The 26,350-nt window shown below is 38.8% G+C and overlaps 1 protein-coding gene across 1 annotated transcript in view; it reads right to left on the reverse strand.

Moving 5' to 3' along the window:
* LOC140522815 (protein eyes shut homolog) overlaps window positions 1-26,350 on the reverse strand; it is a 322,894-nt gene that overhangs the window by 284,999 nt on the left and 11,545 nt on the right. The window contains exon 2 of the mRNA XM_072638058.1: window positions 3,513-3,626. Within this exon, the coding sequence (XP_072494159.1) occupies window positions 3,513-3,626 (114 nt within the window). The remainder of the gene's footprint in view (window positions 1-3,512; window positions 3,627-26,350) is intronic.

A 26,350-nucleotide genomic window follows, 5' to 3' on the forward strand; every position in this document is an offset into this window, starting at 1 on the left:
AGTAGATGACATAGAGGACAGAGTGCTGGACTTGGTAAACAGGAAGACCTGAGTTCAATCCGAGTTTCATTAATTTTTTCCTTTTTTAACTTTTAACATTCATGTTCACAAAGTTTGGGTTCCAAATTTTCTCCCCATTTCTTCCCTTCCCCCACCCCTAGCCACCGAGCATTCTGATTGCCTCTATCACCAATCTGTTCTCTCTTCTATCATCACTCCTTTCCCTTGTCCCCATCTTCTCTTTTGTCCTGTAGGGCCAGATAACATTCTATACCCCATTACCTGTATTTCTTGTTACCTAGCAGCAAGAACAATACTCAACAGCTGTTCCTAAAACTTTGAGTTCCAACTACTCTTCATCCCTCCCTCCCCACCCAATCCCTTTGGGAAGACAAGCAATTCAATATAGGCCATATCTGTGTAGTTTTGCAAATGAGTTCCATAAAAGTCTTGTTGTGTAAGACTAACTATATTGCCCTCCATCCTATCCTTCCCGCCATTGCTTCTGTTCTCTCTTTGAATCCTGTCCCTCCCAAAGAGTGTTGACTTCAAATTGCTCCCTCCTCCCACTGCCCTCCCTTCCATCATCCCCCCCACCCTACTTATCCCCTTCTCTCTCACTTGCCTGAATTGCAAGATAGGTTTTCATACCAAAATGAGTGTGCATTTTATTCCTTCCTTTAGTGGAACGTGATGAGAGTAAGCTTCATGTTTTTCTCTCACCTCCCCTCTTTTCCCCTCAACTGAAAAGTCTTTTACTTGCCTCTTTCATGAGAGATAATTTGTCCCTTCCATTTCTCCCTTTTTGCTCCCAATATATTTCTCTCCCACCACTTAATTTCATTTTTTAAAGATATGATCCCATTCTATTCAATTCCCTCTGTGCTTTCTGTCTCTCTTTGTGTGTGTGTGTGTGTGTGTGTGTGTGTGTGTGTGTGTGTGTAATCCCACCCACTACCCAGATACTGAAAATTTCAAGAGTTACAAATATTGTATTTCCATGTAGGAATGTAAACAGTTCATCATTAGTAAAGTCCCTTATGACTTCTCTTTGCTGTTTATCTTTTCATGCTTCTCTTCATTCTTGTGTTTGAAAGTTACATTTTCTTTTCAGCTCTTGTCTTTTCATCAAGAATGTTTGAAAATCCTCGATTTCAAAGGAAGACCATTTTTTTCCCCTAAAGTATTATACTCAGTTTTGCTGGGTAGGTGATTCTTGGTTTTACTCCTAGTTCCTTTGACTTCTGGAATATCATATTCCACACCCTTCGATCTTTTAATGTAGAGGCTGCTAGATCTTGTGTTATCCTGACTGTATTTCCACAGTATTTGAATTGTTTCTTTCCAGCTGCTTGCAATGTTTTCTCCTTGACCAGGTAACTCTGGAATTTGGCCACAATGTTCCTAGGAGTTTCTCTTTTTGGATCTCTTTCAGGTGGTGATCTGTGGATTCCTTGAATACTTATTTTGCCCTCTGGTTCTAGAATCTCAGGGCAGTTTTCCTTGATAATTTCATGAAAGATGATTTCTAGGCTCTTGTTTTGATGATGGCTTTCAGGTAGTCCCATAATTTTTAAATTGTCTCCCCTGGCTCTATTTTCCAGGTCAGTTGTTTTTCCAATGAGATATTTTACATTATCTTGCATTTTGTCATTCTTTTGTTTGTTTGTTTGTTTGTTTTTTTGTGATTTCTTGATTTCTCATAAAGTCATTAGCCTCCATCTGTTCCATTCTAATTTTGAAAGAACTATTTTCTTCAGTGAGCTTTTGAAACTCCATTTCCATTTGGCTAAATCTGCTTTTTAAAGCATTCTTGCCCTCGTTGGCTTTTTGACCCTCTTTTGCCAATTGAGTTAGCCTATTTTTCAAGGTGTTATTTTCTTCAGCATTTTTTGGGTTCTTCTTTAGGAAGGTGTTGACTTGCTTTTCATGCTTTTCTTCCATCTCTCTCATTTCTCTTCCCAGTTTTTCCTCCACCTCTCTAACTTGATTTTCAAAATCCTTTTTGAGCTCTTCCATGGCCTGAGCCCATTGAACATTTATTTTATGTTTGGGATACAGCAACCTTGATTTCTATGTCTTTCCCTGACGTTAAGCCTTGTTCTTCCTCATCAGAAAGGATGGGAGGAGATATCTGTTCACCAAGAAAGCAACCTTCTATGGTCTTACTTTTTTTTCCTTTTCTGGGCATTTTCCCAGCCAGTTACTTGACTTCTGAGTTTCCTCTCCACACCCACCAAGAGTCCAGATCCGCCCAGCCAGCCCTTGGGGGCTGAGATTCAAGTGCTGCTTCCCAGCCCAGGGTTTTTGGTGGGGGTGGGGCTGCTATTCAGTGTGAGATTAAGTTCGGCTGCTCAGGTAGGGGCAGGGCCACCACACCAGGCTCAGTTCCCTCAGGGGGTTTATGCTGAGACCTTCAACAATGGATCTGAGCTCCTGACTGCTTTGGGAAGCTCTGTCTGCTGCTGCCTCCACTGCTGCCTCCCCAGAGGGCCTGCGTTATTGGGACACCACACTCTCCTCTCGGCCAGCCAAAGAGACTCTCTCACTGACCTTTGGCTCCTGTGGGTGGGGGACCCGAGCTGCTGCTGGAGATTCTGTCCCTGGAGCCTGCTGGGGTCTGCTCCTCTTGGTGCCACATGGCCAAGGAGGGCTGGGCTCTCCTCCAGATCTGGGGCGTGACTGACCTTTCCTGTCAGTCTTTCAGGGCTCTCTGGAACAGATATCTACTCCACTCCGTTGTTCTGTGGCTTCTGCTGCTCCAGAATTTGTTGGGAGTTCTTCTTTACAGGTACTTTATGGGCTGTGGGTTGAGAGCTAGCATATGTGTATCTTTCTACTCGGCCATCTTGGCTCCTCCCCACTATAAATTTTTTCTTGAGGCAAAAGGGAGCCCTTGGAGTTCATTAGGTGCTTGGACAGGATGAAATAGACCTTTACTTTAGAAAAAGTACTTAATGGGACATATTTGGAGAGGATGCCAAGTCATGAATGGGAATCAGTACTCTAACTATCATCAGCAGTATGTTTTCTTAAATATAAGCAACTGTTTTTTCTTCTTTCCATGCTAGGTACATAACAGTGGTAATATTTTAGAATCAGACAAAATGGTATTTTTTTGCGTGTGGAAAGTAAAAATATGTCTTTTCCAAGAAGAGTAACAAAATAAAATTGTCATCAAACAATACAGTAGATGAGAAATTTGTGAATAGCTTATATAATTTTTTAAAAATAATTTCCACGGTATTTTCTAATTTAACTCACAATAAAGCCTCAACTTTATGGAAAAAAAAATAGCTTTAAAATAACAACCTCACTCATTCCTGAATTATCTATTTTTTTTTTGAACAAGTGGTCAATTATGTTAACCCAAGGGATTAATCCAAGGTTGAATGAGGTGGCAAAATTACTTTCAGGACTAAGATTGAATAGCAGAGACAATATTTTAAAATAAAGGACGGAGGTTGAAATGCCAAAAATAGTTAAAATTTTTAAAAAGCATTTGTTTTTACCTGTAAAGTGTTCATCACATTCACAAATGAATGTATTTGCTGTCATATTTCTGCAGTTCCCATGGAGACAGAGATGTGGTTGACAGTGTCCAATTATTTCTGTACAATTTTTACCTATTGAAAATGAAATGAAATAGGTTTTTTTTAGACCATTCATCTATTTTTACTCTTGTGTAACAAGTTCACATTATGCGAAGGCATGTCATAACGTTTCCCAAAGTCCAAATTAAAAAAAAAAATCTAAATGGTTTTAAAGGAACAGTATTTCAATAATATTCAGATGTGGCCCAAGGCAGAACCAATAGGATTGTCTTGTCTTGAATGCTATGTCTCTTCTTTTTTTATTGCAGTAGGGAATCAGTGTTTTTCTTTTGTCTGTTACATCATAGTGCTGAATCATTTTGAGCTTTCCCCCAAATTAGAGTTGAGATTTCATTGAATAAGGAAAGAAGGAAAGAAAGAGGGAAGGAAAAAAGAAAGGAGGAAAGAAAGAAAGGAAAAAAAGAAGGAAGAGAGAAGGAAGGAAGGTAGGAAGAGAGAAAGGGAAAAAGAGGAAAGATTGAGGTAACTACTGGTACAAAGGGAAGAATACTTATATGCCTGCAATGGATGTCCAAAGGCAATAGTGATCAACCAATAAACATTTGTAAAGTGACACTCACTAGGCTTGTGACCTTCAGCAAGTCATTTAACCCAAATTGCCTCAACCTGGGTCATCTCCAATCATTCTGATGAATGTATGGTCACTGGATTCAGATGGCTCTGGAGCAGAAGTGAGGCTGATGACCTACACAGCCCTCCCTCACTCAAAACAAAGTCAAATGCAAGTCATGTCATTATTTCTCTGATAGCATGGTCTTCTTTGGCAACGAAGGATGAACACACACTCATTTCTGTAATATATTTACATATCTGCTATTGGATGATTAAATGTTGTGTTTTACTTGGCAATGATTCCTCTTTCAATGTATTAACAGCTGTTCTTTTGTGATAAAACCTTGAACAATAGTATTGTATATACATATATATTTAATACTCTGATTGAGAATTAGGTGCCATGGATAGAAATTCAACTTACCAATAAATTGAAAACTCATTTAGAAAAGAGATTATTTCTTCTTCTCTCTTTTATCACAAGCACCTGTAATAGTTCCTCTCACATAATAGTTACTAGGACTAACATTTTTTAAATTCAAGCACCCCTCTCTGATACATCAGAAGTTTATTGTGACTCAAAATTGTGGGGTACTATCACTACTGAGTAGTTTGCTGTCACTCTTCGAATACTGATAAAGCCATGAAGGTATTATCATCATAATATGGATTCTGTTATTTAAACATACCAATTCTGGAATGAAGATGCCACATATTGAATTAGTAAACAACAAACTAACATTATCTGTGTTATGTTACATTTTTGTTTATTTTGTTACTTTTCCCAAATGAAATTTTTATGTGGTTCTGGTGTTGGTCACATTTTTTAAAATGTATTTATTTAACTTTTAACATTCATTTTCCCAAAATTTTGGGTTCCAAATTTTATCCTCATTTCTCCTCTTCCCCCACCCCAAAATGCCAAGCATTCTAATTGCCCCTAAAACCAATCTGCCCTCTCTTCTAACATCCGTCCCTTCCCTTGTCCCCATCTTCTCTTTTGTCCTATAGGGCCAGAAAACTTTATATATCCCATTACCCGTATTTCTTATTTCCTACTAGCAAGAACAGTACTCGACAGCTGTTCCTAAAACTTTGACTTCCAATTTCTCTTCATCCCTCCCTCCCCTCCCATTCCCTTTGAGAAGGCAAGCAATTCAATATAGACCATATCTGTGTAGTTTTGCAAATGACTTCCATAACAGTCATGTTGTGGAAGACCAACTATATTTTGCTCCATCCTATCCTGCCCCCCATTGCTTCTATTCTCTCTTTGGATCCTGTCCCTCCCCAAGAGTGTTGACTTCAAATTGCTCCCTCCTCCCACTGCCCTCCCTTCCGTCATCCCCCCCACCCTGCTTATCCCCTTCTCCCCCACTTTCCTGAATTGCAAGATAGGTTTTCATACCAAAATGAGTGTGCATTTTATTCCTTCCTTTAGTCGAATGTGATAAGAGTAAGCTTCATGTTTTTCTCTCACCTCCCCTCTTTTCCCCTCCACTGAAAAGTCTTTTCCTTACCTCTTTTATAAGAGATAATTTGTCCCATTCCATTTTTCCCTTTCTGCTCCCAATATATTTCTCCCTCAACACTTAATTTCAGTTTTTTAAGATATGATCCCATCCTATTCAATTCCCTCTGTGCTCTCTGTCTCTCTTTGTGTGTGTGTGTGAGTGTGTGTGTGTATGTGTATGCGCACAACCCCACCAACTACCCAGATACTAAAAAGTTTCAAGAGTTACAAATATTGTATTTCATTCTAAGAATGTGAACAGTTCAACTTTAGTAAATCCCTTATGACTTCTCTTTGCTGTTTATCTTTTCATGCTTCTCTTCATTCTTGTGTTTGAAGGTCAAATTTTCTTTTCAGCTCTTGTCTTTTCATCAAGAATGCTTGAAAGTCCTCTATTTCATTGAAAAACCATTTTTTCCCCTGAAGTATTATACTCAGTTTTACTGGGTAGGTGATTCTTGGTTGTAGTCCTAATTCCTTTGACTTCTGGAATATCATATTCCACACCCTTCGATCCCTTAATGTAGAGGCTGCTATATCTTGTGTTATCCTGATTGTATTTCCACAGTATTTGAATTGTTTCTTTCCAGCTGCTTGCAATGTTTTCTCCTTGACCAGGGAACTCTGGAATTTGGCCACAATGTTCCTAGGAGTTTCTCTTTTTGGACATCTTTCAGGCGGTGATCAGTGGATTCCTTGAATACTTATTTTGCTCTTTGGTTCTAGAACCTCAGGGCAGTTTTCCTTGATAATTTCAGGAAACATGATGTCGAGGCTCTTGTTTTGATGATGGCTTTCAGGTAGTCCAATAATTTTTAAATTGTCTCCCCTGGCTCTATTTTCCAGGTCAGTTGTTTTTCCAATGAGATATTTTACATTATCTTGCATTTTGTCTTTTTTTTAGTTTTGTTTTGTGATTTCTTGGTTTCTCATAAAGTCATTAGCCTCCATCTGTTCCATTCTAATTTTGAAAGAACTATTTTCTTCAGTGAGCTTTTGGACCTCCTTTTCCATTTGGCTAATTCTGTTTTTTAAAGCATTCTTCTCCTCATTGGCTTTTTGACCCTCTTTTGCCAATTGAGTTAGCCTATTTTTCAAGGTGTTATTTTCTTCAGCATTTTTTGTGTCTCCTTTAGCAAGGTGTTTACGTGCTTTTCTTGCATCTCTCTCATTTCTCTTCCCAGTTTTTCCTCCACCTCTGTAACTTGATTTTCAAATTCCTTTTTGAGCTCTTCTATGGCCTGAGCCCACTGAATATTTATTTTGGATATTTGGCATACAGAAGCCTTGACTTCTATGTCTTTCTCTGATGGTAAGCATTGCTCTTCCTCATCTGAAAGGATGGGAGGAGATATCTGTTCACCAAGAAAGTAACCTTTTATGGTCTTATTTTTTTTCCCTGTTTTGGGCATTTTCCCAACCAGTTACTTGACTTTTGGGTCCTTCGTCAAGAGTAGGGTATACTCTGAGAATCTGTGAGATCTTAATTCCTCACAGGTGACACAATCAAGCATGTATTGGTCTGTAATCAGAGAGGGTTGTTTATGCCCAGAATCTTAGCATTTACCTCTCCACAGACACCTGGCCTCTGGTTCCACTAAGTCATCACTGGGACCTGGTTTTCAGATAAGCTGGATGGAAGCTGCCATTCAGTGTGAGACAAAGACCAGCTTGGCCAGAGCCTCCACCCAGGGCTGAGGTAAGACTCAGCTCTTCAGTGCCCCCAAGGGTTTTTACGCTCCAATAGTGGAGCTTTCGTATGGGCTGCTGTGCTGCCTCTGTGGCTGCTGCCTGCTGCCGGAGCTATCGGAAGGCCCTTCTCCCTTCATGGCCAGCTGATAAAACCCTGTCACTGACCTTTGGCACCTGTGGATTGAGGAATCTGAGGACGCGCTTCTGGGACAGGAGATTCTGCCCCCTACATGCCCACTTCCCAGAGTCTTGCTGAGCTGCTCGGCCAAGGCTGGGCTGGGCTCTGTGTTTGGCTCCATGTCCAGTGCAACCAATGTATTTGTGGGCCTTTCATGTCACCATGGGCTGGAAATCTCTTCCACTCTGTTTTTCTCCACTTCTGCTGCTCCAAAATTTGTTGAGAGTGGGATGTGGAGAGAAGTCCTGTACAACTGTGTGTCTTTCTAGTCTGCCATCTTGGCTTCGCACTCCGTTGGCCTCATTTTTGCAGAGAATGTGTCCCAGAAGTCATGAGTGTGACATTTCTCATCCAGAATACAAATTAATGATTAATATCACTTAAATTTACAAATAATTATTTCTAAGTAATAAAAATTAAACTGCAACGATAGCTTTAAAACATATATGATAGGATCTTCAGTTACAGAACAGTAGACATGATTGTGAAGGTTCTGGACTCAGACCTCTCCTGAACCACTACAAGGGAAACGATAATTTAATATGTGATAAGGAGCTTTCATTCTTAAACACATCTAGAAGAAACATTTTCTTTTCCCAAGGAAACAGGCAGGAGAGAAAGAGAGACAAGAAACAACATATTTGCCAAAGCTCACACATTTTGCTGAAAAAGCTTTCTTAGTAACCTAGCAATTTCTGTGGTTGGTGCAATATCACCAAATGATTTAGAGATCTTTATAATCTCCAGTTTTCTTTTTTAGCAGGACTTGGTGGTGGTTGTTGTCCTTCATCTTCAAAGAGGACCAAAATGACATCACCATTGTAAAGTTAAATTTCATTGTGTCAGCCTGTGGCTGACCAGAATAATATGAGCTTGGAATGCTCTCCCACAGGATGGGCACAGATATTCCCTGTGAATATTTGGGGTGAATGTCCCAAATTTGTGCATCCTGCATTTGCTTTGTGCTATCTCAATTCTGCTTCGCTCAAAGAGCACAGCACCTTTTCTTATGTGGGCACACCTTGTTGCATGGTCCTGAGTCACTGTCTCCTGTGTTGCACAGTCAAATCCAGATTTCTTGAAAGAGACCATGAGAATGTCCTTGTATCATTTCTTCTATCCATCATGCAATCACCTGTCCCAGGCAAGTTCTCCATAAAATAGTCTTTTGGGCAGGTGTACATTTGGCATTGGAACAATGTGACCAGACCATTGGAGTTGTGCTCTCTGGAGCATAATTTGAATACTTGGCAGTTCAGCTCAAGCAAGGACTTCAGTGTATGGTACCTCGTCCTGCCAGATGATTTTCAGAATCTTCATAAGCCAGTTCAAATGGAAGCGATTCAATTTCGTGGCATGGCACAGGTAGCCATGTTTCACAGGCATACAGTAATGAGATCAGCACAATGGCTCTGTAGACCTTCAATTTGGTAGTCAGTCTAATACCTCTTTTCTCCCAAACTTTTCTTTGGAGCCTCCCAAACACTGAGTTAGCTCTGGCAATGTGTGTATCAACCTAATTGTCATTGTGTACATCCCTGGAAAGTACACTACCAAGGTAAATGAACTTAACCACAGCATTCAAAACTTCTCCATTTGTTGTAACAGATGGTTCCACTTATGGATGGTGTGGCTGATGGAGCACCTGTGTTTTTATGGTGTTAATTATTAGGCCAAAATTAGCACAGGCAGCAGAGAATTGATCCATACTTTGGTGTATTTAAGGATGTGGTGTGCTAGAGAAAAGTATTTGGGGTGAGCATTTTTTTTCTCTTCATATTTTGACAGAAGATTCTTTTGATGAATACTTAGATCTTTTAAAAGAGCTTTTCTAAATAAAGTAATCTTCAAAAGGAAGTATTCAGATGCACTATCAAGAAGTTAAATGAGCATATATGAAAAAAACATAAATTGACATTACATATACTTTGTTTAAAAGAGAAGGAGGTGAGACATATTATTGCTCAAAAGAGAAGGACATGTAGCTTTCTCCAAGATCTTTTGGAAACCATTTTTTTCTTCTCAGTATTTTTTGAGTGTTTTGCTACACATGTGTGTATGTATTTATGCATTTATGTATGTGTGTATTATTTCAATTCCCTCTCTCTATATGGTTTCTTCAACACTTGTTTTTTTTTTTTTTATTTATCATCTGTGGCTGTTTCTGTCATTCTTTCCTCAATAGTAGTTATAAGAAAGTAGGTATCACTTCTAAAACTGTATGCCCTATACTCATCTAAGTAGAGGAAAATGTCTAAAGAACACAAATTAGAAACCTGGCAATCTAAACTATATAATTCTGATCCTGCCTGACTTCCCTCAGCTGAGAATAGTTAAGCAGCGAAACAGTGACTAGATTATGTGATCATGAGGGAACATAGGAATATAGAGGACAATACAAGCTACTAATAAACAAGAAACAAGAAACCAAGTAATCTCTCTCTCTCCCTCTCTCTCTCTCTCTCTCTCTCTCTCTCTCTCTCTCTCTCTCTCTCTCTCTCTCTCTTTCCCTCCCCCCTCTCTCCATTTGGATAGAGGTAGGGGTAGGTATAAATATATGGAGATAGATATCTATATAGATATAGGTATGTTCATATCTGTAGAGATATTTCTCCTTTTTCCAAGTAAGCATTTTAATCACCTTCTACAGAATGAATACTACAAAAATGAAAAGACAATGTCTAAATACTAATGATAAAAGTAAACAGTTTAAATGGGAAAAGAACACAACAAAGATGTTTAAACTTTGATTCTCATGAATGAAAATGGAGAAAAAAGTGAAGGGTAGATCAAAGATTGTAGAGAAAAAGGCAGGGACTTACATGTGTTCTCCCAAATTCCAGTACAATCAACTTTAAAGAACACCTCAAGATGAATTCTGAAATGGCAGAGTGCACAGAAGGATGATGTGAAACCGTTTTACAGCCCAAGACAACTAAGGAAGTTAGCATGAAATGTCTATTGCAACATGGCTAGAGTGCAGCACAGTATAGTGCAGGCTGTGCTAGCAGAGGGTAGGATCAGCAAACCAGCAGCAGGTTTTGGGGTGACTGAATCAACACAAGCAGTGACAGTTTCTGGAGTTTTAATGTTACAGATGATCAGAGAAGCCAGACAACTGGTCAGAAGGAGATTACAGGGGTCCCACTTCTTACACTGGGTATAAGACTCTGTTGTGTTGCCCACACTTAGAGCAAGGACATAGTTTTGTTTCACACTTCAAGGGGGAGGAGGAGCAATAACCCACCAGGGTTTGCAGCTTTGGGGGAGGAAGAATACTGCTCACAGTTCCAGAGTGAGAAAGATACTTTCTTCTCCCCCAGACAGGAGGACAATATAGTAGTAAACACACCTTTCATTGGATCAGTCCACCTTGAAGGAACTGAAAACATATAGACCCTTTCTACAAAAAGATATTGTAAAACAGCTGCACAAAATCCCTGAAGTCTGTGAGAGTGAACCCTCTACCCTTCTAGTTGAATCTTTAACATAAAGACAAAAGTCAAGAAACAGGCCAGAAAAACTAGCAAACGACAAAAATAATCTGGTCACAAAAAGTTACTATGTTGACAGGGAAGATCAAAACACAAAATCAGAAGGCAACAAAGTAAAAATTGCTGCATCTAAAATATTGAATTGGCCTTAGGGCCAAAAAGAATTCCTGGAACAGTGCAAAAAAATTTTGAGAAACAAAGAAGAGAGAAACTCGACTATAGTAGGGCAGAGCAAACCTCAGTGGACTGAGTCATTGGTGGCAATAGTGATTCACAGATCGCTCAATTGCAGGAAAAGGGTTTGTTGGAACTGGGTGAGAAAAAAGTGCAGTCCTGTGCAGGGCCTGCAACAGTGGTTGGGCTACCAACCCACAGACTAAATGTTTGAAAGTCACCTATTTAAACTTCTTGGAGCCAAGAAAGTAGAGTAAACAGTATGTGCTCTCACCCTCCATTAGTGACTTTGAAAAACCTAGAGAAATTTTCCCTCAGTAAAAATCCTGGAATACTGGAGCCAACAGAAAGACAGGGTATAGCAGCCTCTTAATTCAGGAGGCTAAGTGGATTAATGGGAAAGGTTACTCTTACCATGGTTAAAGGGGACCAGTACAGTACAGGAGGAGTCCTATCAAGCCAACAGCAAGCCCCACTTCAGTGAAATACAGGAGACCCTGGGTGGTGGAGCCAGTAAGCCCAACACCAGGACCCCAGATGAGAACTAGAGGAATTGGTAGACACCAGTGTGCACGGGCGTCCACCAGCAGCTACCAGTACTAGTGCAACCCTAGGGGAGGAGGAAATTTCTGGTGGCCAGACCACCATTCCCCCACAATTCATGCTAGGGGCTTTAGTGTAACCCTGGGGAAACTCAGAAAGATTGCACCTGGCCTAAACATACACCTCCCAGCTGTAGCTCCGTACCAGGTAAGCTGCAGCATTATACAGATTCTAGCTGCCAAAATCAGAGGTTACTGCACACAAAGCCAGTAATGAGGCCTGTAGTTCCCAGCACAGGAAGTGTGGGGCACAGTTACTGTGCCTCAGAAGAAGAGATCCAGTTAAAAGCAAGGAAAATTGCAAACACAATGACCAAAAAGAAAATTAGAAAAGCAAAGACCATATATTTTTACTGTGAGGATAGGGAAGATCAAAGTACAATTTCTGAAGAGGACAGCATTGACACTATACCCACATCTCAAATCTCAAAATCAAATATGAAAGAGTCTCAAACTCACAAAGAGCTCAAGAGGGATTTTAAGAGTCAAATTAGAGAGGTATAAGAAAAATTGATCATTAAAAAATACAATTAAAAATTTAAAAAAAATCATTGAAGGAAAGAACTCCTTTAAAAAATTGGCCAAATGAATAAGGAGGTGCAAAACCTAACTGGAGAAAATAACCCCTCAAAAAGTAAATTTGACCAAATGGAAAAGGAGGTGCAAAAACTAACTGAAGAAAACAGTTTGTGAAAAATTGGAATTAGACAGGTAGAAGCTAATGACTATATGAGGAATAAAGAATCAGTTAACTAAAATCTAAGAAATAAAAAAAAAATACAAGAAAATGTAAAATTTGTCATGGGAAAAGCAACTGATTTGAAAAATAAGTCCAAAAATAAATCAAAATTCTTGATTGGTCTACTGGACCAATTATTATTGAATTATTGGTCTACTGGAAATCTGTGATAAAGAAAAGAACCTGTACAATATCTTCCAAGAAATCATCAAAGCAAACTTCCCTAAGCTTCTAGATCCAGAGGGCAAATAGCCCCTGAATGTATCCACTTATCACCCCCTGAAAGAGATCCCAAATTATAAATGCCAAGTAATGTTGAAATCAAATTCCAATATTATCAAGTCAAGGAGGAAATGCTGCAAGCAGCCAGAAAGAAAAAAAAAATCAAATATCATGGAACTACAGCCAGGATCACAAAGGAACTTGCAGCACTTACATTAAAAAATCAGAGGTAGTGGAATATAATATTCTGTAAGGCAAAGGAGTTTGGACTACAACCAAATATCAAGTAGCCAAATTGATCATAAACTTTCAGGCAAGGGGATGGACAGTCAATGAAATAAGGGACTTCCAGACCTTCCTGAAGGAACAGCCAGAGCTCAGTGGAAAATCTGGTCTTCAAATACAGGACTCAAGACAGGCATAATAAAGTAAATAGGAACAATTAAAAGAAAAAACACATTTTATTCAATAAGAACAAACTGTTTACATCCCTACATGGGAGGACAATACTTGTAAATCTTGAAAATCATGTATTTATTACAACATTTGAAAGGGATATACTTGGGTGTGCCTTTAAATTAACTGATGTGATAAAATACCTAACTAAGGGGTGCAAATGGACTGCAATGACAGAAGAGGAAAGGAGGCACAAAATGTTAAATTGCATCACATGAAGAATCACAAAAATATTATACTAGGGGCAAAGAAGGGAAGGAGACGAACATTGTTTGAACTTTAGTCTCATTGGATTTGGTTCAAGTTGGGAATAACAACTCAGTTAAGTATAGAAATCTAACTTTCTGTATAGGCAGTAGGATGGGAGAAGGAAAAGAAAAAGGAGGAGGTAATTAGAAGGGAGGGAAGAAGTAGTAAGGAAAAGAAAAGGGAGGAAGGTTAAGAGAAGTGAACAAAGACTGAGGGAGATGATGATGAAAAGCAACCCTCCCTTGATAAAGCTAAAGGAGAAAAGAGAAATTAAAGAATAAACAGAGTGGGTAACAGGATGGAGAGAAAGAAACAGATGTTAATCCCGAATGTGAATGTTAATGGGATGAACTCTCCTATAAAACAGAAACAGATAGCAGAATTGTCTAAAAACCATAATCCTACAATATCTTATTTGCAAGAAACAAATTTGAAATAGGGAGACATACAAAGGACAAAGGTAAAAGGCTAGAGCAGAATATATTATGCTTCAGCTGAAGTAGAAAAAGAAAAACATAAGTAGCAATCTTAATCTCAGACAAAGCAAAAGCAAAAATACATCTAATCAAACAAGATAAGGAAGGAAACTATATCCTACTGAAAGGCAAAATATTCATTGAAATAATATCATTACTAAACACACAAACATCAAATGGTATAGCATCCAAATTCTTGGAGAAGTTAAGGTAGTTACAGGAAGAAATAGAAAGCAAAACTATTCGACATCAAGCTCCTCCTCTCTGAACTTCATGAATCTAACCTGAAAATAAACAAGAATGAAGTTAATGAGGTGAATAGAATTTTAGAAAAAAGAGAAAGTAGAACTGTGGAGAATAGGGAATAGAAATAGGAAAGTGAATAGAAAGGAATATAATTTTTTTCTCAGTGTTAAATGGCACATACGCAAGAATTGACCACGTATTATGGCATAAAAACCACACAATCCAGTGTAGAAAGGCAAGCATATTCAATGCATTCTATTTAGATAATGATGCAACAAAAATTATATGGAATAAAGGGTCATGGAAAGATAAACTAAAAATTAATTGGAAACTAAGCAATCTAATCCTAAAGAAAGACTGGGTCCAACAACAAATTATAGAAACAATCCATAACTTGATTCAAGAGAACAACAACAATGAAATATTATACCAAGCCTTATGGGATACAGAAAAAAAAGCAGTTCTTAAGGGAGGTTTTATATCTCTAAATGCTTACTTGAATAAAATAGAGAAAGAAGAGATTAATGAATTGGGTATGCAACTGAAAAAAACTAGAAATAGAACAAATTAAAATTATCAATTAAAAATCAAATTAGAAATACTGAAAACTGGGGTGGAGCCAAGATGGCTGAGTAGAAAGACACACATACACATAGCTCTGAACCCACAACCCATAGAACATCTGTAAATAGCAACTCACTCCGAATTTAGCAGCACCAGAGGCCACAGAACATTGGAGCAAAGGAGATTTCTGTTCCAGAGGGACCTGCAAACCTCTCGCAAAAGGTCCTTTGCGCTGTGGACTGGGTGACACAGACTGGGAGCCAAGCACAGCCCTGCCGTGGCTGCAGCACCGAGAGGAACAGATCCGAGCGGGTTTCAGGGATGGGATCTCCAGCAGCTGCGTGGGTCCCTCCACCCACAGGTGACGGGGGTGGGTGAGAGGGTCTCTTTGGTGGGTGGAGAGGGGAGTGGGGTGCCCCCATAGCTCAGGCACCCTCGGGAGGCAGCAGCGTAGGTGGGAGCAGACCAGGGCACCCCAAGCAGGCAGGAGCCTGGATCCATTGTTGAAGGTCTCTGCATAAACCCCCTGAGGGAACTGAGCCCGTGAGGTGGCCCTGTCCCCACCGCAGCAGCTGAACTTAATCTCACGCTGAATACTAGCCCTGCCCCCGCCAAAAGCCCTGAGGCTGGTAAACAGCATTTGAATCTCAGACCCCAATCGTTGGCTGGGAGGATCCGGAGGCCAAGTGGGTATGAAGAGGATATTCAGAAGTCAAGTCACTGGCTGGGAAAATGCCCAGAAGAGGGAAAAAAAATAAGACTATAGAAGGTTACTTTCTGGGTGAACAGGCATTTCCTCCCTTCCTTTCTGATGAGGAAGAACAATGCTTACCATCAGGCAAAGACACAGAAGTCAAGGCTTCTATATCCCAGCCCACTCAGTGGGCTCAGGCCATGAAAGAGCTCAAAAAGGATTTTGAAAATCAAGTTAGAGAGGTGGAGGAAAAGCTGTGAAGAGAAAAGAGAGACATGCAGTGAAAGCATGAACAGCAGGTCAGCACCCTGCTAAAGGAGACCCAAAAAAATGCTGAAGAAAATAACACCTTGAAAAATAGGCTAAATCAATGCAAAATAGGTTCAAAAAGCCAATGAGGAGAAGCATGCTTTCAAAAGCAGATTTAGCCAAATGGAAAAGGAGATTCAAAAGTTCACTGAAGAAAAATAGTTCTTTCAAAATTAGAATGGAACAGATGGAGGCTAATGACTTTATGAGAAACCAAGAAATCACAAAACAAAACGGAAAAAATGACAAAATGGAAGATACTGTGAAATATCTCATTGGAAAAACAACTGACATGGAAAATAGATCCAGGAGAGACAATTTAAAAATTATGGGACTACCTGAAAGCCATGATCAAAACAAGAGCCTAGACATCATCTTTCATGAAATTGTCAAGGAGAACTGCCCTGAGATTCTAGAACCAGAGGGCAAAATGAATATACAAGGAATCCACAGAACACCATCTGAAAGAGATCCAAAAAGAGAAACTCCTAGGAACATTGTGGCCAAATTCCAGAGTTCCCAGATCAGGGAGAAAATATTGCAAGCAGCTAGAAAGAAACAATTCAAGTATTGTAGAAATACAATCAGGATAACACAAGATCTAGCAGCTTCTACATTAAGGGATTGAAGGGCATGGAATAGGATATTCCAGAAGTCAAAGGAACTAGGACTAAAACCAAGAACCACCTACCCAGTAAAAATGAGTATAATACTTCAGGGGAAATATTGGTCTTTCAATGAATTAGAGGATTTTCAGGCATTCTTGATGAAAAGACCAGAGCTGAAAAGAAAATTTGACTTTCAAAGACAAGAATGAAGAGAACTATGAAAAGGTGAACAGCAAAGAGAAGTCATAAGGGACTTACTAAAGTTGAACTGTTTACATTCCCACATGGAAAGACAATATTTGTAACTCTTGAAACTTTTCAGTATCTGGGTACTGGGTGGGATTACACACACACACATGCACACACGCACACACACATAGAGACAGAGTACACAGAGTGAATTGAAGAGGATGGGATCATATCTTAAAAAAATGAAATCAAGCAGTGAGAGAGAAATATAGGGAGCAGAAAGGGAGAAATGGAATGGGGCAATTTATCTCTCATAAAAGAGGCAAGCAAAAGACTCAGTGGAGGGATAAAGAGAGGAGGTGAGAGAAAAACATGAAGCTTACTCTCATCACATTCCACTAAAAGAAGGAATAAAATGCACACTCATTTTGGTATGAAAACCTATCTTACAAGACAGGAAAGTGGGGGCTAAGGAGATAAGCAGGGTGCGGGGGATGATGGAAGGGAGGACATGGGGAGGAGGGAGCAATTTGAGGTCGACACTCATGGGGAGGGACAGGATCAAAAGAGAATAGATGTAATCGGGGACAGGATAGGATGGAGGGAAATATAGTTAGTCTTATACAACAGAACTATTATGGAAGTCATTTGCAAAACTACACAGATTTGGCCTATATTGAATTGCTTGCCCTCCAAAGTGAAGGGGTGGGGAGGGAAGGAGGTAAAGAAGTTGGAACTCAAAGTGTTAGGAACAACTGTAGAGCAATGTTCCTGCCACTAGGAAATAAGAAATACAGGTAAAGGGGTATAGAAAGTTATGTGGCCCTACAGGACAAAAGAGAAGATGGAGGCATGGGCAGAGAGGGATGATAGAAGAGAAAGCAGATTGGTCATAGGGGCAATTAGAATGCTTGGTGTTTGGGGGGAATGGACAAAAGGGGAGAAAATTTGGAAGCCAAAATTTTGTTAAAATGAATGTTAAAAGTTAAATAAATTAATTAATTAAAAATAAAAAAAAGAAAAACAAACAAACAAAGAAAAATAGAAATACTGAAAACCAAAGAAGAGTTTTAAAAAAATAAAATTAAGAAAACTATTGAAATAATAAACAAAACTAAAAGGTGGTTTTATGAAATAAAAGATAATAAAATTGATAAACCTTGGGTAATCTGATTTTAAAGAAAGAAGAAAGTCAAAATACCAGTATAAAAAATGAAAATAATGAACTCACAATTAATGAAGAGGAAATTTAAAACAATATTCTAATGTACATTGATCAGGTGGGATTTATACCAGGAATGTAAGGCTGGTTCAATATTAGGAGAACTATCAGTGTGGTTTATCTTATTGGCAGCAAATCTAGCAGAGACCATATGATTGTCTCAGCGGATGCAGAGAAGGTTATTGACAGAATACAACATGCATTCCTATTAAAAATACTGGAAAGCACAGGAATAAATAGAGCCTTTCTGAAAATGATAGGTAGCATCTACGTAAAACCTTCAGCAGGCATTGTATGTGATGGGAATGAGTTAGAAGCATTTCCAGTGAGATTGGGGTTGAAGCAAGGATGCCCATTATCATCATTGTTATTCAGTATAGTACTAGAAGTGTTATGTTTAGCAATGGGAGAAGAAAAGGAAGATGAGGGAATTGGAATAGGCAAAGAAGAAATTAAGTTTTCACTTTTTGCCATTGATGTGATGATATACTTGGAGAATCCTAGAGAATCAAGTAAAAAATAAAAGCCACTTGATGTAATAAACCACTTTAGCAAGATTGCGGGATATAAAATAAACCCACGTAATTCATCTGCATTTCTATATTTTACTAATAAGACCCAACATCAAGAGATAGAAGGAAAAAATTCATTCAAAGTTACTGTAGACATTATAAAATGTTTGGAAGTTTACTTGCCAGGACAAATCTGTGAACTGTGTGAACACAATTACAAAGCATTTTTCACAAAAATAAGGTCGGATCTGCATAACTGGAAAAATGTCAATTGTTCATGTGTAGGCTGAGCTAATATAGTGAAAATGAAAATTTTGACTAAATCAATTTATTTATTCAATGCCATACCCATCAAACTATCAAAAATGATTTTATAGAGCTAGAAGAAATGATGACAGAATTCATCTGGAGGAACAAAGTGTCCAGAATATCAAGGGAATTAATGAAAAGAAATGTTAGGGAAGGTGGCCTAATCATAACAGATCTTAAATTGTATTATGGAGCAGCAATCATCAAAACTACTTGGTAATGAATAAGAAATAAATAGCTGGATAAATGGAATAGGTTAAGTATATAAGACATAGTAGTCAATGACAATAGTAATTTACTCTTTGATAAACCCAAAGATCCTAACTTCTGGAAGAGAAACTCAATACCTGAGAAAAACTGAGGGTGACACTGGGAAATAGTGTGGTGGAAACTGGGCATAGACCAATGTCTGACACTGTATATAAAGGTAGGGCCGAAAGGGGTACACTATTTGGATATAAAATCTGACACTAGGAACAAATGAGGGGAGCATGGAATAGTTGATCTGTCAGATTTTTGGACACTGGAGTAATTTATGACCAAACAAGAGACGGTGCACATTATGAAATGCAGAATCAATAGTTTTGATTGTAATAAATTGAAAAGTTTTTGAATAAGCAGAGCCAATTCATCGAAGATTAGGAGGGAAGCAGAAAACTAGGAAAGAATATATACCACTACTGTGTCTGATAAAGGCCTCATTTCTGAAAAGTATGGAGAACTAAGTCAAATTTATGGGAGTACAAGTCATTCCCCAGTAGGTGGATGTTTGGGGGATGTGAACAGGCAGTTTTCAGAGGAATAAATTAAAGTTATCTGTAGCCATACGAGGAAATGCTTGATTAGAGAGATGCAAATGAAAACAACTCTGGAATGCCACATTATACCTATCAGACAAGCTAACATGACAAAAGAAGAAGGTAACAAATGTTGAAGAGGATGTGGGAAAGTTAGAATGCTAATTCATTTTTGGTGAAGCTGTGGGCTGATCCCACCATTCTGGAGAGCAACTGGGAACTATTCCCAAGGTGCTGCGAAAATGTGCATGCCTCTTGTCCCAGAAATATTGCTTCTGGGGCTGTATCCCAAGGAGATCATGAAAATGGGAAAGGGACCCACATGTACAAAAATATTTGTCGTTACTCTTGTTGTGGTGGCCAAGTAGTATAAGTTGAAGGGATGCCTGTCATTTGGGGAATGGCTGAACAAGTCTTGCTATGCGAATGTAATGGAATGCTATTGTGCTATAAGAAGTATTGAATTGGTGGACTTCAGAAAATCCTGGAGGAATTTGCATAAACTGATGCTAAGTGAGGTGAGCACAACCAGGCAAACACTGTTCACAGAAGCAGCCATAGAATGTAATGACTGATTTTGATAGACTTAGTCCTTCTCACAATGTAAGGACATAAAACAATTCCAGAGAAGTCGTTATGGAAAATACCATCCACATCCACAGAAAGAGCTATAGAGTCAGAATGCAGAGTGAAACAAACTATTTTCTTTTTCCTTATGTTTTGTTTTTATTTTCTCATAATTTCTCCCATTTGTTATAATTCTTTTATGTAACATGACTAATGTGAAAATGTGTTTAATAGGAATGTATTTTAGAGCCCATATTGTATACATTTTTGGCACAGAGTAGGCATAAGGAGGGGGAGAAAATTTAAAACTTATGGAAGTGAACGTTGAAAAGTAAAAAATAGTTAATTAATCCTGGATAGAAAAGCTTCTGGTACCTCCCAGACTTGAGTGCAGACCAGGAGAGGAGTAAACTCCTCTCCCTTAATTGTGTCACCTTGGAGGAACTGAGAACTTACAGGTGCCCAGAGTATAGCCTGTTCTTGACAAAGGACTAAAAAATAAAGGAACTAACTGGGAAAATGCCCCCAAAAAGGGAAAAAAATAAGACTTTAGAAGGCTACTTTCTTGGCCAACAGATATTTTCTTTCATCCTTTTAGATAAGGAAGAACAACACTTACAATCAGAGGAAGATCTAAAAGTCAAAGTTTTTGCATTCAAAACCTCCAAAATAAATATGCAATTCTATCAGGCCATGGAGGAGCTCAAAAAGGATGTTGAAAATCAAGTAAAAGAGATGGAGGAAAAATTGGGAAGAGAAATGACAGCGATGCAAGAAAATTATGAAAAGCAAGTCAACAACTTGCTAAATGAGATGCCAAAAATGCTGAAGAAAATAATGCCTTTAAAAATAGGCTAACTCAACTCAAGAAGTTCAAAAAGCCAATGAACAAAAGTTTGCTTTAAAAAGCAGAATTAATCAAATGGAAAAGGAGGTTCAAAAGCTCACTGAAGAAAACAGTTCTTTAAAAATTAGAATGCAACAGATGGAAGCTAACGACTTTATGAGAAACCAGGAGATTACAGATGAAAAACAAAAGAATAAAAAAAAAATAGAAGACAATGTGAAATATCTCACTGGAAAAACAATTGATCTGGAAAATAGATCCAGGAGAGATAATTTAAAAATTATGGGACTACCAGAAAACCATGATCAAAAAAAGAGCCTAGACATCATTTTTCATCAAACTGTCAAGGAAAACTGCTCTGGTATTCTAGAATCAGAGGGCAAAATAAATATTGAAAGAATTCACTGGTCACTTCCTGAAAGATATCCCAAGAGAGAATTTCCTAGAAATAATTTAAACAAATTCCAGAGTTCCCATGTCAAGCAGAAAATATGACAAGTAGCTAGAAAAAACAACTTGAGTATTGTGGAAATACAGTCATGATAACACAAGATCTAGAACTTCTACATTAAGAGATTGAAGGACTTGAAATATGGTATTCCAAAAGTCAAAGGAATTAGGATTAAAACCAACAATCACCTACCTAGCAAAACTGAGTATAATACTTCAGTGGAAAAAAATGGTTATGGAGGCGGAGCCAAGATGGCGGAGTGAAAGCAACGACTCACCTAAGCTCCTGGAAAAACTCCTTTGGATATTTCTGGGGGGAGAGTCTGACCAGACTTTGGAGGTGTAGAATCCAGTGGGAGACGGACTTTGACAGATTCGGAGCCCAGGCTGGACTGGAAGGTCCACGGGAGGGATCTGTTCCGCGGGGGTAAGACCCCGGCGCACAGCGCAGCGCGGTCGGCGCGGCAGGGCGGAGGCGACCCGAGGGGCCCGAGAGTGGCGGGCGAGACCAGCGGAGCAGGAGATAAGCCAGGCCGAACCAACGATATCAGCGCAACAGCCTTTGAAATCTTCAGCCTAAAGACGGGACTTCAGTGGGTCACTACTTGAACATCCAGGAGCTGAGATGCCGGAGTGATCAGTAAGTGCTCTCCCCTCCCCCCCGATGACCGTGAGGGAACCATAAAATTCTTCCCCAGATTAATCCTGGATCAGTGGGAACAGCAGAAGGGGGCGGGTGGTCTCATAACACCAGAGGCTGGAAAAGTGGCAAAGGGGGATTCTTCCCACTGTGGTGGAGGCTATCTGGAGGGACAGACGACCCAGGGCAGAGAAAAATTCGCACTGAGACCCAAGCAAGCCTCAGCCCGGGAGACGAGCCCCAGGAGGGGCGGGAACACGCATTAGCCTCTAGGCGTGCCCCAGCCCTCCAGGGGAAAGGGAAGACAATAGGGAAGCTGAGATCACCATCCCCGGACCTTGCCTTTGCCTCAGGCCAGCTGAGGAGATATCCTGAGACCAGACCACACCTCCCACACACCTATCAAGCTAAACCCAGGGTTGATCTGGGAAACAACAACAACAACAAAAAAAAAAGCCTGCTTTTAGCCTAGACAAACATCAACTCAACTTAAAAGATCTGTATCTTCTGACTGAAAGAACCAAAAGCTACAACACCCAGCCAACATCATGAATCGGAAAAAGCAGACGAAAAGTGAAAAAACCATAGAATCTTTCTATGGGGATAAGGACCAAAACACAAACACCAAAGAGGTCAGAGCTGAGACTGTACTTCCATCTGAAACCTCAGAGGGGACTATGAATTTCTCGCAAGCACAACTAGATTACCTGGAACGTCTGAAGAAAGATATAAAAGAAAAACTGGCCAATGATTTTAAAACTATAAAAAAAGAATTCACTGATGAGAACATCAATCTGAAAAAGAAAATTGAAGAAATGGAAAAGGAAGTTCAAAAATTAACTGGAGAGAATAATTCCCTAAAAGGAAGAGTTAATCAAACGGAAAAGGAAACTCAAAACCTAATAGGGAAAATTGATCAGATGGAAAAGGAAACCCAAAACCTAACTGGGAAAATTGGTCGAATGGAAAAAGAAGTACAAAAATTAAATGGAGAAAATAGCTCCTTAAAGGGAAAAATTGGCCAGATGGAAAAGGAGATGCGAAAGCTAACTGAAGAAAACAATACGATCAAGATTAGAATTGGGCAAGTAGAAACTAATGACTCAATGAGGCAACAAGAATCAGTCAAACAAAATCTAAAGAATGAAAAGATAGAAGAAAATCTAAAATATTTAATTGGAAAAACAACTGACCTGGAAAATAGATCCAGGAGAGAAAATCTAAGAATTATTGGCCTGCCAGAAACCCATGATGAAGAAAAGAGTCTGGACAATATCTTCCAGGAAATCATCAAGGAAAACTGCCCAGAAGTACTAGACTCAGAGGGCAAAATAGTCATCGAAAGAATCCACCGTTCCCCACCGGAAAGGGATCCCAAACTCAAAACCCCAAGAAATATAGTTGCCAAATTCCAGAGCTATCAAGTGAAGGAGAAAATACTACAAGCAGCCAGAAAGAAACAATTTAAATATCAAGGTCACACAGTCAGGATCACACAGGACCTTGCAGCTTCTACATTAAAAGATCGAAAGAATTGGAACCCAATATTCCGTAAGGCAAAGGAGTTGGGACTCCAACCAAGGATCAACTACCCAGCAAAGTTCAGCATAACATTTCAGGCAAGGAGAAAGTCATTCAACGAAATAAGGGATTTCCAGAGCTTCCTGACCAAAACACCAGAACTCAATAGACAATTTGATCTTCAAATGCAGGTCTCCAGAGAATCATAAAAAGGTAAACAGAGGGGAAAAAACAAAAACAAAAACTTGCAACTCAATTAGGGCAATCTGTTTACCTCCCTATAAGGGAAGATGATACCTGTCAATCTTGAGAACTGTGCAGCTATTATGATAAAAGGGATATATGTAGAGGGAACGGGCATAAAGTAAATGATGTCATGTCAAAAATATGATTTAAGTATGAGAAGGGAATGTAATAGGAGGTGTGGAAAGGGGGAAGCAGAAAATGGCAAATTATATCACAGGAAGAAGTACAAAACTATAGTAGAGGGAAGGAGGGGAGGGAGATGAGCATTGTTTGAGAGGTACTCTCATCTGATTTGTTCAAAGGAGGGAACAATAATCTTAAGCAGATAATCCTAACTAGCTCTATAGGTAGTAGGAGGGGAAGGGGGAAGAAAGGGGAGGGAGGCTAAAAGGGAGGAAAGAAGCAATAAGAGTAAAGGGGACTAAAAGGGAGAGGGGCTAAAAGAAGGAGGGGAAGGCTGCAGGAGGAGGGGGAGAAAAGTGAATACTATTGAGGAGGGGAAGGGAGACGGGAGAGTTAAAAGCACAAATGGTGGGAAAGAGGGTGGAGGGAAATACACAGATTGTAATCATAACTGTGAATGTGAATGGGATGAACTCTCCCATAAAACGGAGACGGATAGCAGAATGGATTAAAAGCCATAATCCAACGATATGCTGCTTACAAGAAACACATTTGAAACGGGGGGATACACATAGGATAAAGGTCAAAGGATGGAGCAGAATATATTGTGCCTCAGCTCATGTAAGAAAGGCAGGAGTAGCAATCCTAATCTCAGACAAAGCAAAAGCAGAAATAGATCTAATCAAAAGGGATAAGGATGGAAACTATATCCTACTAAAAGGCACCATAGACAATGAAGCAATATCATTACTAAACATGTATGCTCCAAGTGGTATAGCATCCAGATTCTTAGAGGAGAGGTTGGGGGAGTTGAAGGAAGAAATTGATAGCAAAACTATACTAGTGGGGGACCTCAACCTCCCCCTCTCTGAACTAGATAAATCCAACCTCAAAATAAACAAGAAAGAGGTTAAGGAGGTAAATAAAACTCTGGATAAGGTAGATATGATAGATCTTTGGAGAAAATTAAATGGGAATAGAAAGGAATATACCTTTTTCTCAGCGGTACATGGAACATTTACAAAAATTGACCATGTACTAGGACATAAAAATCTCACAATCCAGTGCAGAAAGGTAGAGATAATCAATGCATCCTTTTCAGATCATAATGCATTAAAAATTACATGTAATAAAAGGAAATGGAAAGAGAAACCAAAAATCAATTGGAAACTAAATAATCTAATTCTAAAGAAGGATTGGGTCAAAGAAGAAATCATAGAAACAATCAACAACTTCATTCAAGAGAATGACAATAGTGAGACAACATACCAAAACTTATGGGACACTGCAAAAGCAGTTATTAGGGGAAGTTTTATATCTCTGAATGCTTACATAAATAAAATAGAGAAAGAGGAGATCAATGACTTAGGCTTGCAGTTGAAAAAGCTAGAAAAAGAACAAATTGAAAATCCCCAAGTAAATACCAAATTAGAAATACTGAAAACCAAAGGAGAGATTAATAAAATTGAAATAAAGAAAACTATTGAATTAATAAATAAAACCAATAGTTGGTTTTATGAAAAAACTAATAAAATTGATAAACCTTTGGTTAATCTGATCAAAAAAAAGAAAGAAGAAAACCAAATTACTAACATTAAAAATGAAAGGGGTGAACTCACCTCCAATGAGGAGGAAATTAAAACAATAATTAGAAACTACTTTGCCCAACTTTATGCCCACAAATTCGACAATCTAAATGAGATGGATGAATATTTTAAAAAATACAAATTGCCCAGATTAACAGAAGAGGAAGTTGAATACTTAAACAACCCCATCTCAGAAAAAGAAATTGAACAAGCCATCAATGAACTCCCTAGGAAAAAATCTCCAGGGCCAGATGGATTCACAAGTGAATTCTATCAAACATTTAAAGAACAGTTAATTCCAATACTACATACACTATTCTTGAAAATTGGGGAAGAAGGAGTCCTCCCAAATTCTTTCTATGATACAAATATGGTTTTGATACCCAAACCAGGAAGAGACAAAACAGAGAAAGAAAATTATAGACCAATTTCCCTAATGAATATAGATGCAAAAATTTTAAATAAGATTTTAGCAAAACGAATACAGCATCTTATCACGAGATTAATACATTATGATCAGGTAGGATTCATACCAGGACTACAGGGCTGGTTCAATATTAGGAAAACTATTAGCATTATCGATCACATCAACAACAAAGCTAACAAAAACCACATGATTATCTCAATAGATGCAGAAAAAGCTTTTGACAAAATACAACATCCATTCTTACTAAAAACATTGGAGAACGTAGGAATAAAGGGAACTTTCCATAAAATAATAAGCAGTATCTATCTAAAACCTTCAGCAAGCATTATATGCAATGGGGATAAGCTAGATGCATTCCCAATAAGATCAGGGGTGAAACAAGGTTGTCCATTATCACCACTGTTATTCAATATGGTACTAGAAATGTTAGCTGTAGCAATTAGACAAGATAAAGATATTCAAGGCATTAGAATAACCAAAGAAGAAACTAAGTTATCACTCTTTGCAGATGATATGATGATTTACCTAGAGA

This window comes from Notamacropus eugenii, chromosome 2, assembly GCF_028372415.1.
Source record: "Notamacropus eugenii isolate mMacEug1 chromosome 2, mMacEug1.pri_v2, whole genome shotgun sequence".
In the NCBI taxonomy this organism is placed as follows: domain Eukaryota; kingdom Metazoa; phylum Chordata; class Mammalia; order Diprotodontia; family Macropodidae; genus Notamacropus; species Notamacropus eugenii.